This window comes from Cibotium barometz, chromosome 35 (assembly GCF_041138505.1).
Source record: "Cibotium barometz isolate CiBa-2024 chromosome 35, ASM4113850v1, whole genome shotgun sequence".
In the NCBI taxonomy this organism is placed as follows: domain Eukaryota; kingdom Viridiplantae; phylum Streptophyta; class Polypodiopsida; order Cyatheales; family Cibotiaceae; genus Cibotium; species Cibotium barometz.
The window spans coordinates 47194195-47207540 of record NC_141080.1 but is presented as its reverse complement, the minus strand read 5'-3'; the positions used below and the strand labels follow the sequence as shown (position 1 = coordinate 47207540).

Sequence of the window (13346 nt, the reverse complement as noted above, 5' to 3'; positions counted from 1 at the left end):
TTATAAATGATTACAAAGGTTTTTAAATCTTTTAAGCTAAAATCTTTTTGCCCCCTTTCACACATGGGGTTATCCACACATGGGCTTCCGTCTTCACTCCCACCTGATGCCATTCACACTGTCCACCATGTCCCCGTGCACATCTGCATCTTGTCCAGAGAAAAACACAGGGTCGTAACATACCCCCCTCTTGAAAAATGGCAAACGTCCTCGATTGCACTCAATAGCACAGTAAGGCATCTTATGAGCAAAAACACCCCATATGGCAAAAACAATGGCCTTCCAATGCATCTGGATGATAGAACAATCATCCTGCACAATAAGCCACACTGTCCTCTTGCTTGTTCCTTCAGAACCTACAGCAAAAGTCTAAAACCAAATGGAAACACGTTAACTGTGTTAGCCAAAAACAAAACAATGCATCATTCTACATATGACACACATATGCATGACACACATATGCATTCGCAAACAATATGCTCCTCAAAATGCTCTACCTACTCCAAAGTAACAGTCTAAGGGCTGCTCGCAAGCCTTATGCCCATGGGCATCCCGCAGGACCCACGACTGATGGTAGAACATGAGCATATGAAAGCACTCAATGCATCCAAACACTACATCTACCAAGTACTTTCCCACATATGTCTCATGGCCATCCCGCAGGAGTTACACCCAGTGGTGCATCCATGAACATAATAAAGCACTTGATGTATCATACCAACATACATGCAGCACATGACACAATGCAGAGTATTTCCCAATGTATTCTCAATGGTACCAGGATCCAATGGCACCAGAATACAAAAATACCTCTACCTCAAAAAGTGTATGCATACATGCACAAACAGAGTTCGATCCATATTTCCATGAACCAAACCAACTCTAGGACTGCTCGCAAGACTTATGTCCTCCATAGAGTTATCCATAGTTGCAGTTAGAGTTCCAGGTGCGCGCGACTGTGAACCATACTCAACCACCATCTCATGTGTCTAGAACACAATATCATAGAAGTCCCATAAGCAGATGTACTGTCAGCCTCAGTACCTTCGGGTGAATACAAAGATGTCACCAAGCGACTCCTAGATAACAAATGAGCCTGTCTGTAACAACAAGGGAGCGGAGGTGCTACCCCCCTCTTGAGCATCAGGCAATGCTCCAGACCTATGCCCTGCTGAACCTGAATGAGCCGTAACAAGAGTCGACTCCAACTCATAGGCATCAAGAAGGTCACGTTTCAATCTTTATTTTCTGATTTGCATCATTCTAGTAAAGAAAATACACCATTCGTGGTGGGGGCCCTACAGAGGGTATTCGGGACCCAATACTGTGTCCTCTTCTCCCTCCCCCTCTCTCTCTCTCTGTCTCTCTCTCTCTCTCTCTCTCTCTCTCTCTCTCCCCCCTGCACATCTACTTCAGTTTTGTGCGTTATATTCGTCGTGAAAGATTGCCGAATTTTGAGCATTGAAGTTACCGATTTGCAGCTCATGGCTTCATACGTCCCAGTGTGTCGCCATTTGCAGCTCCAATCCTGTTTGTCAAGAAGAAGGATAGGTCTTCTCGATTGTGTGTCGATTATCATGCACTCAATAAGTTGACTATTAAAAGTAAGTTCTTGATACCTCGAATAGACTACATTCTCGAGAGGCTGAATGGGGCCAAGGTTTTCTCGAAACTAGACTTGAAGAGTGGGTACCACTAGTGAGGATTGTTGAGGGGGACATCCCCAAGACAGCCTTTGTACGGAATGGGCCCACTATGAATTTGTTGTCATGCCTTTTGGCATGACGAACACCCCAACCACATTCAACCGCATGATGATGCGTGTGTTCAAGGACTTAATAGGAAAGTGTGTGTTCATTTTTTTAGACGACATACTAGTTTTTTCAGCTACCGTTGAGTAGCATGACATTGATGTGGAGAAAGTCCTCAAGTTGCTAGAAAGCAACAAGCTTTATGTCAATGAGAATAAGTCACAATTTTATTTGTTCGAGGTTCATGACCTTGGATACATTATCAGTGCCAAGGACATCCGACTTGATCCGGCCAAGGTGGCCGACATTGTCAGTTGGGAAGTACCACAAACTGTGATTGACATCAGATCCTTTGTGGGTATATGCTAGGCATACTCCACCCACATAGACAAGTTTTCTGACACCTCGACGGATCTCACCAATCTACTAAAGGGTGTCAAGACTAGAAGGCAACGGATTCAAACGACTCCACGAGCATTGAAGGCATTCAAGAACCTCAAGGTGGCTTTGTTAGAAGTGCCTTGTCTAACGCTTGCCTCGTGAGACGAGCCGTTTCAGTTGATCACTGATGCGAGTAACTTGCAATTGGAGGTGTATTACAACAGAATGGCCATCCAGTAGCTTACATGTCTCGTAAGTTACTGTCCGCAAAAAAAGAATTACTCGGTCTACGATCGAGAACTCCTAGCAATCATTTTCAGGCCTTGAAACATTGGAAACATTTCCTTTATGGCCGTGAATTTGAGGTTCACATTGACCATCACGCATTACGCTCGATTCAGACAATGCCATGTGCATAGTGGAGTGACCAACAGCACAGCACCACTGGAGCCAAATCTTCGCTTGTAATCCTATTTCCTCAAAGCCCAAACAGTCCTCCAAACAGCACTTCAAACTACCCCCCTCTTGGTCACACAATTCCCAAGATCTTCCAAGAGCCTAGAAATCTGATACCATGTCAGAATATGCAGCGGAAATGAAGACAAGAACTAAAAACTCCAAGAGCACGTGCACAACAAAAAAACGCAGAACTTGGAGAGAGAGAGAGAGAGAGAAGCGTGTAACTCAACTATATACACAAGATAATCCCGGAATACAATGTACAATGTGGGGGGGGGGGCAAGGGGCCAGGGCAACCAGTCGGCCTACTGTAAACAGCCGACAGCAACCACTACTGCCCACGACCAGCAATCAGTGCCAACCGGCCAGCTCCCTCCAGTCAGCCAGCAGAGCAGACACATGTCGGCCAGCACTCTCCAGTCGGCCAGCATACAGGGGAAAGCTGGGGCAGCAGAGCAATCGGACAGCCCTCCACACCAAGGAAAAAATAGGGAAAAATATGGAAAGTGGAAAAAAATGAGAAAACACCTAAATCGAGCAGGCACACCCACAACAGAGGCCCTGATGTAAATATCCAGACAAGAGATGACTGCTAACGATAGGTTACTTACAAATTGCATTTGAAGATCTAGGAGATTCCATAAGTGCTATCGCCTTCATTATGGATTGCTCCGGAAATGCGAGATGACTGGAGATTAAGGCCAATTAGGCCAAGATTTGAATATACCTTGGGAGAATGTTTGTTCTCAACCAACAAGTTGCTTACACTAAAATCCTCATCTATGAGACACGGGCTCACAGGTAAGGAGGAGGAATTCTCAGGTTTTGGTCTTGCTTCATAGGTGTTCGGGAGACTGGAGTTCTTTTCTATGGCCTTTATCAAAAGACATCATAATGGCCTATACACTATGCTTAACATCGTGTTCTTGAGTGAACATGGCACATGCATGTGAAAACCTGAGGCCAAGTATGTGACACCCATGGATGGTTGTCGAAACGATTCCTCACAAACATCTTCAAAGTCCATCTATAAAAATTCTCACTTGATTGTCCTCCTGCAGCCCAGAGGGCCTGCCCATTGCACTTAGATGGGGTACCCTATACCTACGTGCCAAGGCTGGTTAAATACATACTTAGACGAGGTGCCCTATACCTAGGTGCCACTCCTTTGTAAGGCATCCTTGTCAATGAAGCCTTTCTTCGGCCACATGCTTAACTACTTGGAAAACACCAAAATGGCACCAAATACCCCCACTACACCTAGCAAATCAACCCCACACACAACTCTCCCTCGCAAAGAGGGCTTACAGGACCCTTCAATATTCATCCAAACAAAGGTCACAAACATGCCTTGACAAGTGAAAGGAACAAACTATTTTGCTCTTTAGAATATGTGCAGACAAGCAAAAAACAATGCCATGTATAGACCACCTGTGTGGTTATTCCCCCCTCCCCCTGTATGAGATAGCCTACTCCTCATAGAGCGGCCAGCCGGTAGAGAAGGGCATCTTTCTACTGTTAGCAGTCATCTCCTGTCTGTACACTATGTCAAGGCCTCTGTTGTGGGTGTACCCGCCCAGTTTTGGTGTTTCCCCATTTTTCGTCACTTCCCTGTATTTTTCCCATTTTTTGCTACGTGTGGGAGGTTGTCTGCTACCTGTCGGCTGTTCCATTTGTTGGCCAACTAATGGTTGCATACCCGACTGCTGTCCAACCCTGGCCAACTGCCCTTGTGCTGGCCGACTCCACTCTGTGCTGGCCGACTGCATCTAGGCTGCTGTCGCCTGTTTTAGTGCTGGCCGACCAGTAGCCTCGGGCCATATAAAATGGCCCCTTGCCCCCCACACTTGTCATTGAGCACTCCGGGATTTCTTGGTGTATATATAGCAGAGTTACACTATCTTCTCTCTCTTGCATCTATGTATTGCTCTCTACAGCAGTTGTCTTCATTTCCGCAGTGCATTCTGACATGGAATCAGAGCCCCAGGTGGCTTGAAGCTTCGAGACAGTGGCACGTCAAGGGTTTGCTGATTTAGGTGCTGATTGGAGACTGTTTTGGGCTGTCCAGGACTTGGAGATCAGGTAGAAGGCAGCCATCACCGTTGGACAGCCACCTTGTATTCTATTTGCAGCCTCTTCTTCTTCTTCTTTTTTCCAACCCACCCTCCCTTCACAAGACCTTGTGAACCCTTGAGATGGCAGATTTGCTTGAGATGGCCGAAAAGCACATGAAGATCCCAACACTCCCCACGTTTCCGTTGGACCGCTAGTTCGATGGAAACAACTACGACATATGGAAGGTAATGATGGAATCTGTTTTGGAGTCCAATGACTTGGCTGATTTCATTGTTGTTGGGGTTCCACGGCCGGAGTTAGAGGAAGGGGAGTTACCTTCTATTCGGAAGGAACGAGAGGCACATGCACAATTATGGGATCGTGTCAATGCCATAGTCCGTTCTTTCGTCTTCCTCAATTGCACACCACAGGTGATCAATCATATAAAGCATATGACGCTGGCCAGAGGTATTTGGTAGCATTTAGCTTCTCTCTACAACAGGGTATCACCCATGAAGAGAATCTCCTTGGAAGTTCAGATGCGGGTGATGAATCCTGCAAAGTCATCGACGATGCGGGAGCACATCAACAAGCTGCAGGCTCTTTAGCAAGAAGTTCTCCAGGCAAGGAAAGAGATACCATCAGAGGATATGACCATAACGTTGTTGTCACATTTGCCCTCTCAGTACTCAGCCTTTTACTCTTCATTGATCACCAGTAGCAAGCTCAGCACCGTCACATGGGAGGAGCTTGTGCCCGTGGTCTTGGACCAAGAAGAGCGATTCACGAATCCTCCACAGAGCGGAGGTTCTAAAGCCTTAACTGGCCAACGATCGAAAGGCCGTAATAACAACAAGGGCAAAGGGAAGGCTTCATCGAAGAAGTCTTCTGAGAAGAAGCCTGATTCAGATCAAGAGAAACTAAAGGCCGAGAGGACCTGTAATGATTGTCGCGAGAAAGGCCACTATTGGAGAAAGTGTCCCACAAAGAGTGTTGATTCTTCACCTTCAACTGCAAAGACTCTAGCCTTTGTGCACTTGGAGATGTTGGACACGGATGCTTGATCTTCTTCGAGCGAGGAGGCAATTGGCTTCACTGCAAAGGATACTCGGAATGGATTCTTGATAGTGGTGCTTCCAAACACACAACTCCTTCCCTTGACTTCTTTTAGGATCTAAAACGGCAGTCAAGTCGCATTTTCATTGGCGACAATTCCACCATACCGATACACAATGAGGGCCGGATGGAGATCATTCCCGATGGCAAAGGGGGAAGCATTCCTCTCGTGTTCTTTATGTCCCTGCACTTGGTTTTCATCTGTTGTCAGTGCATGAGATGTGCAAGACTGGCTTCTGGGTGGAGTTTGAAGAGCATTCCATTGCTCTACGGGACCGCGAGACTGGCCAGGTTGTTTGGGAAAGCGGCGTGGAAAATGGTATATACAAAATCTCCGCACTCTCCTCTTTGACAAGTTCTCAGATTGGTGATTTGTGGCACTTTTGGTTTGGCCACTTGAATGTGGATGCGCTACGGCGAGCTTTCCGGGACTAGATGATGGTTGGCTTGCCGGATGTTGGCAACAAGCAAGGACGTTGTAGTTCTTGCATTCGTGGTAAGTAACACAAGGAATCTTTTCCAAAGCAGGCTTCCAAGCGGGCTTCGAAACCTTTGGAGTTGGTACACACTAACTTGTGTGGACCTATGCGAACAGCATCCTTGGGAGGTTCTTTGTACTTTATGCTGCTGCTTGATGATTGTTCCAAATTCACATGGGTTTATTTCCTTTCACAAAAAGACCAAGCTTTAGCCTTTTGCTCGGTTCAAGGAGTGGCATGTAATGGTGGAGAAAAAGTCTAGCTTGCAGGTGAAGACTCTTCGGGTTGACAAAGGAGGTGAATTTTCCTCCAATAACATGGCATCAAGCGAGAGCTGGCCAATACAGGTTTGCCGTCAAAGAATGGAGTAGTTGAACGTAAGAACAGGACTGTGGTGGAGATGGCGAGGACGATACTAGAGCATCGTGATCTTCCTCGTCCACTTTAGGGAGAGGCTATGGCTACGACTGTCCATATCCTCAATCGTTCTCCAACGACTTCAGTACCGAACATGACTCCCTTTGAGGCATATTTTGGAAGGAAACCTGATGTCTCCCATTTTCGTGTTTTTGGGAGCGATGCATATGTTCACATTCCGAAGAAGCAGAGGGGGAAGCTCGACTCAAAGTCCCAAAAGCTTGTCTTTGTGGGATATAACTCTCTTTCCAAGGGATATAGGTTGTATGATCCAGAGAGAAACGAGGCTGTTGTCAGCACGGATGTGGTTTTTGATGAGCATGTTCCGGTTTCCGCTGTTGATGAGCTGCCACTTCTTGGAGACCCAAAAGATTCTGATGATGATTCCCAATCGATTGTTCCAGCTGGACAACCCCAGTGAGTTGAGGAGGTTGAGCCTGTAGCTGGAGAAGAGCCCCCGCAGCAGCAGGAGGCTCCGTGTCCTATTCGAGTACCCAGGTGGTTGTGGACACCCTTCGAGAGTCAGGTGTCACGGAGCTTCCCTCCGAATGGACCACAGAGGATGGACCTCGAAAGCCATCGAAACGGTCTCTCATTGGTGTCAAGTGGGTCTTTAAGACCAAGTATACGTCAGATGGGTCGGTGGACAAACACAAAGCCAGCTTGTGGCCAAGGGTTATGCTCAGCGGCCTGGTATCAATTATGAGGATACCTTTGCACCGACAGCGAGGATGACCACAATTCGGATCGTTCTTGCCCTTGCTTCTTCTCAGCGGTGGCCCGTATATCAGATGGATGTTAAATCTGCGTTCCTTAATGGTGACATGCAAGAGGAGGTGTATGTTGAGCAGCCTCCAGGCTTTGAGGTTCCAGGATCAAAGGGTATGGTTTACAAGTTGCGGAAGGCCTTGTATGGTCTTAAGCAAGCTCCCACGGCTTGGAATCAGAAGATTAATTTCTTCTTTCTACGGACTGGATTTCAGAGATTGGTTGCAGATCCCAACCTATATCTCTTTTCGGGAACCATCCTGGAACCTCAAAGCCTGGAGGCTGCTCAACATACATCTCCTCTTGCAGGTCACCATTAAGGATCAAAGGGTATGGTTTACAAGTTGCGGAAGGCCTTGTCTGGTCTTAAGCAAGCTCCCACGGCTTGGAATCAGAAGACTGATTTCTTCTTTCTACAGACTGGATTTCAGAGATTGGTTGCAGATCCCAACCTATCTCTCTTTCGGGAACGCGGTGTCATGTGCATGAATATGCCATGGACATTCTCAGAGATTATCCAGAAGAGGCAGCCAAAAAAAGACAGTTAAGACCAGAACTTAGGAGCACAAAGTGCTATTAGCAATATGGACTTGGAAGAGATGGAAGGCTTGGAGAAGATGGTGCTGTCGGTTGCTTACAAAAAGTGGGCGGCTAGACCAAACAGTGGCGGCTGACCAAACAGAGGCGGCGCTGCGTTTTATTGACTAAAAGCCAAGACTGTTGGCCGACTGCTGGTCGGCCAGTTCTTCAAGGAGTCAGAGGGTCCATATAAATAGCCAGTGTGCTCATCATTCTATTCATTCAACTCATTTAGGAGTTGGGTCATTAGGGTCCCAATTAGGGACAGATTTTGGTAATGTTCACCTTTTCCAAGAAGGCAGCCAAGGGCTGTAGAGTAGGAGTACCTTTTTGTACTATATTAATATACTGAATTTTCCAGCATCTCTACTCTCTCTACTCTCTCTTCATGTTTGCGTTTTGCATCAGATGGTTTCCAGTGGTGTTTAGGGCTGCAAGAAGACCCCCAGAGCTTCCGCATGTTACATTGGTATCAGAGCATCAGGCTCAACAAAGCTAAACACTGATTCAATCCCATATGATGGTGTACAGGTCCAAGGTACAGGAAAGTGCACGGATACGAAGCCCAAGGCAAGGAACACAGAATCGGGAAGAGCTCCCAGGAGGTTTGTTGGTGGTATTTCACAAAGCCAGAGGGGATGGCAATCCTGTGAGCCAGATAGGTTCTCGGGCAACCGTCCCAAGGGAGGATTATCCTCCAAGGGGTGATGTGAGAGTGCCAGACTCATTTCTCAGGAATGAAGACCAAGACAGTGTTCAGAGCCAGGGCAGGAATGGATTGTGGACTAGATGAAACAGATGCATAGATCTTATTCTAAGACATAGTGGTTTTGGAGACCGGGCCGGGTTTTCGATGAAAGGGTTGCCAGAGTCGGATGGATGACAGAGGGACTCCGGGAATAAAGTGGAATGATGACAGTCATCCAAGAACAGCTTGGAATCCCGTCATCAAGTTTACCAGAGGGGGATGTCATGGCGCATGAATACGCCATGGACATTCTCAGAGATTATCCAGAAGAGGCAGCCAGAAAAAGACAGTTACGACCAGAACTTAGGAGCACAGAGTGCTATTAGCAGTATGGACTTGGAAGAGATGGAAGGCTTGGAGAAGATGGTGCTGTCGGCTGCTTACAGAAAGTGGGCGGCTGGACCAAACAGTGGCGGCTGACCAAACAGAGGCAGCGCTGCGTTTTATTGACTAAAAGCCAAGACTGCTGGCCGACTGCTGGTCGGCTTCAAGGAGTCAAAGGGCCCATATAAATAGCCAGTGTGCTCATCATTCTATTCATTCAACTCATTTAGGAGTTGGGTCATTAGGGTCCCAGTTAGGGACAGATTTTGGTGATGTTCACCTTTTCCAAGAAGGTAGCCAAGGGTTGTAGAGTAGGAGTACCTTTTTGTACTATATTAATTTACTAAATTTTCCAGCATATCTCTCTCTCTCTACTCTCTCTTCATGTCTGCGTTTTACATCAGATGGTTTCCAGCGGTGTTTAGGGCTGAAAGAAGACCCCCCAAAGCTTCTGCATGTTACACGCGGCATGGTCACGTTGATCATCCTTTATGTGGATGACCTCATTCTCACCGACGGTCATATGGAGCACATTGCCGTGACGAAGGCTGCCTTGTCAAAGGAGTTTGAGATGACCGATTTAGACTTACTTCACTTCTTCTTGGGATTGGAGATCTGGCAAACCCAAAGCGGGTTTTTTGTCTCTTAGCAGCGGTATGTTCATGAGTTGCTTGAGGCCTTTGGGATCGAGAACTGCAAGCCTATCACGTCGTCGATGGACCCGAACACGAAGCTTACAGTGAACGACCCTTGTAAACCTGTTGATGCCTCTCTGTACCGGAAGCTGGTTGGTTCATTGATTTGGTTGTTGAGCACCAGATTGGAGTTGAGCTTTCCTGTGGGGCTGTTGAGCTAATTCATGCAGACACCGTTGAAGTCTCATTGGGACGTAGGATTGCAGATCTTGCGGTATCTGCAGGGTACGAAGGATCTTGGACTCTTCTACACCACTGGAGGTGACACGAAGGAACGAGTTCGACTCCAAGGATGGAGGGACTCAAATTGGGGAGGAGTTCCAAACACGAGGAGATCCACATGAGGCTACAGTTTTTTCCTCGGCTCAGGAGCGGTTTCATGGCGCAACAAGAGGCAGCCAACTATTGCCTCGTCCTCGACAGAGGCAGAGTACTCGGCTGCTTGTGGTGCTGCTTGCGAGGTGGTGTGGCTGCGGAGGTTGCTTGGCGAGATGGGTTTCCACAAAAGGAGCCCACGATCATCTAGTGTGATAACCAAAGCTGTATCGCTATTGCTCGGAACCCGGTCTTCCATGCCCGAACCGTGCATATAGAGATACAATATCACTTTGTTCGTGAGAAGATTTTGGCTTGAGACATCTTGCTTCTTTATTGTTCGACGAAGGACAATGCAGTGGACCTCTTCACGAAGTCTCTACCTCATGCTATGCTCCCGCCACTCCAGCTCACTGGGGTTGGTTCCACATCCAAGAGCTAAAAGGGGGTGTTAGCAGTCATCTCCTGTCTATACACTATGTCAAGGCCTCTGTTGTGGGTGTGCCCGCCCAATTTTGGTGTTTCCCCATTTCACCTCACATCCCTGTATTTTTCCCATTTTTTGCTACGTGTGGGAGGTTGTCTGCTACCTGTCGGCTGTTCCATTTCCTGGCCGACTGATGGTTGCATACCCGACAGCTGTCCAGCCCTGGCCGACTGCCCTTGTGCTGGCCGGCTCCACTCTCTGCTGGTCGTGGGCATCTGGGCTGCTGTCGCCTGTTTTAGTGCTAGCCGACCAGCAGCCTGGGGCCATATAAAATGGCCCCTTGCCCCCCACACTTGTCAGTGAGCACTCCGGGATTTCTTGGTGTATATATAGCAGAGTTACACTACCTTCTCTCTCTTGCATCTGTGTATTGCTCTCTACAGCAGTTGTCTTCATTTCTGCTGTGCATTCTGACATCTACACCTCTTGATTACTTGTTTCCCCGCCCCGTGCATGGAAGCGAGGTTGTATCTAGCCTTTCGTGGTTGTTTTTTATTAACTAATAGAAGGATCTTTTTCCTGGGGCAAAAAAAACAATGCCATGGCCCATCTTGAAATCTTTTCTTTGATGCACTAGTGGCACAGGTTGTAATTAATGTGATTGGCAGCCAAAACATCATATAATTTTCATTTCCAGAGGCAGCACATAGAATTCAAAATAGCCACCCCTCCTCCTGCTTGAGGCAAGCTGTAAATCACTATAAAGATAGATGCATTGATGCAAGCACATCACTCCATCCATAAAATCAAATGGAATTTGCTACAAAGACTACCTAGGATTGCATGAGAAATGCCATGGAAAGAATCCTTCAAGGTTGGAGAACAGAGGAGTTGATCTATCACCAGAACACACTGTCATAAATTACAGGGAGATATCCAAGGTATAACTTTAACGTGAGTGCATGAATTCCTACACAAGACTGCTTATATGCACCTTCAAACCCCCATTTCCGGGAAGACAAGAAGGGTTATACAACCTATACACACCAGCTTGCAAAGGCTTAAAAGATTGGAAGAACAGAAAAGCGTTTTTTGTACTCCATGTACCATAGGGTTGTGGTGTAAGAGGACTATGTTCTTATCCGTCAAACGGATCATGCTAACTTGCCTATGATGCTAAAAAGTCGCCTCATGATCATCGTCATAGAGGCATCTTGTGCAAAGTGTTGTTAAGAGTCGAACATTGGTCTGCCCTCACCTTCCTGCAAGGCTAATGGCCTCTAGCATAGGCTCTACCTTCGCCCAAACCCCCTTATGCTCCTAGCATGCAGCCTCTGCATTGCTTGACTCAACCTCCACCCAACTCCACCTTCTAGTGATTTTCAAAAAATGGACTTTTTACCTGATAGGATGCCAAAGATTGATCTGCAGCTTTCTTTTTTTCATCCCCAGTCTTGAACTCTGCAAGGTATCTATAGTAATCTCCTTTCCTGTAAGATTGTAAAACCAATACAACAATTGTCTTGAAATCATACAGTCCATGGTGAGCTAATGAAACCGATAGAATGCATCCTTGTTACACAGAGGAGATGCAATTGACATGGACAGATACATTCCATGAGTAATAAGATCAAATCAATGCATAAATGGATGGCAATGAGCATACATCTTATGATAAAAGACAGCAAACTCCCCAGAGCTCGAAGATGGAAGCAGATGCTCATCGATGACATTCAGGATGTCATTACAGATGTTGGTAAGTTCTCCCTCTACTTTTCTACGGTAATCCTTGATCCGTTTTACATTCTGGTCGTTTCCTTTGTTCTCTTCCTTCTGCTCGATGGAGGACAGGATGCGCCAGGAGGCACGGCGGGCACCAATGACATTCTTGTAACCTACTGAGAGCAAGTTCCTCTCTTCAACAGTGAGTTCAACATCAAGCTTGGCAACATTCTTCATGGACTCCACCATCTCTGTTCAAGAGATCCAGCAGTCAAGGTTAGAAATAGTGTTAGGGTTAGCGTTGCTGCTAGGTTTAAGCTTGTTTTAGGGTTAAGGTTATGGATTTAGGATTAGGGTTAGGGTTAGGGGAGATCGGATCGGCGACTCCATCGATGCAAAGAAATGAGAAGAGCATAGAAATAAAAGCTAGGGAGATCTAACCTTCATAGCGCTCGGCCTGTTCAGCGACCTTCGCCATGTAAACGTGAGCCTCGCGCTCCTTCTCTGTAGTCATGGCAATGGCGAAGAGGCTAAGATGGCAAAAGGAGAGCAAAGGAAACCTGTTGACAGATGAAACCGAAAACGAAGAAAGGTCAGCAGCTCGGCATCGTCACCAGTATCCACTATTGTGCTTCAAATGAAGCCCGGACAAGTGGTAGCGTGTTTACACACCATGTCACGCACCAAGTCAATCATCAGCTTTCAAGGTGGTCATGTGTGGGTTCTTCAACAATGCTTATCGAGTCATGGGTTCTTCAACAATGCTTATCGAGTCATGGAGTTGCTTGCCACATGGAGGATGAGCCACAATAGTGTAGAGCGTCTACCAATCTAATGGCTCTACTTGCATCTTTTAAAGACACTAGTAGCGGGTTGACCCGTGCTTCACACGTATATAATTCCTAACTTCATATTTTTCAAATTTTACCCCTCCTCATACCTCCTCCTCGAACTTCCAAACTGCATTCCGAACCTCCAAATTCTTGCCATGTGGCAGCTTTGTGAAACTCTTCCTTAATATAATATAGAGAAGAGATATAGAGATAGAAAGATATGGTGTCTAAGAATGTCAAACATTTTCTTCCCCAAGGTTGTTCCCACTACCACCCT

The 13346-nt window shown here is 46.7% G+C and overlaps 1 protein-coding gene across 2 annotated transcripts in view; it reads right to left on the bottom strand.

Annotated features, from left to right (window-relative positions):
* The window catches only part of LOC147618532 (14-3-3 protein 7-like), a 49060-nt gene extending 36184 nt beyond the window's left edge, over positions 1-12876 (bottom strand). Inside the window, exons 1-3 of one of the 2 annotated variants that reach the window (XM_086774988.1) lie at positions 12678-12876; positions 12181-12487; positions 11917-12004 (exon numbers count right to left, since the gene is read on the bottom strand). In XM_086774988.1, the coding sequence (XP_086631114.1) occupies positions 11917-12004; positions 12181-12487; positions 12678-12750 (468 nt within the window). In that variant the 5' untranslated portion in view covers positions 12751-12876. The remainder of the gene's footprint in view (positions 1-11916; positions 12005-12180; positions 12488-12677) is intronic. The other variant, XM_086774989.1, reaches the window with a different exon arrangement.
* Between the last annotated feature and the right edge of the window lie 470 nt (positions 12877-13346).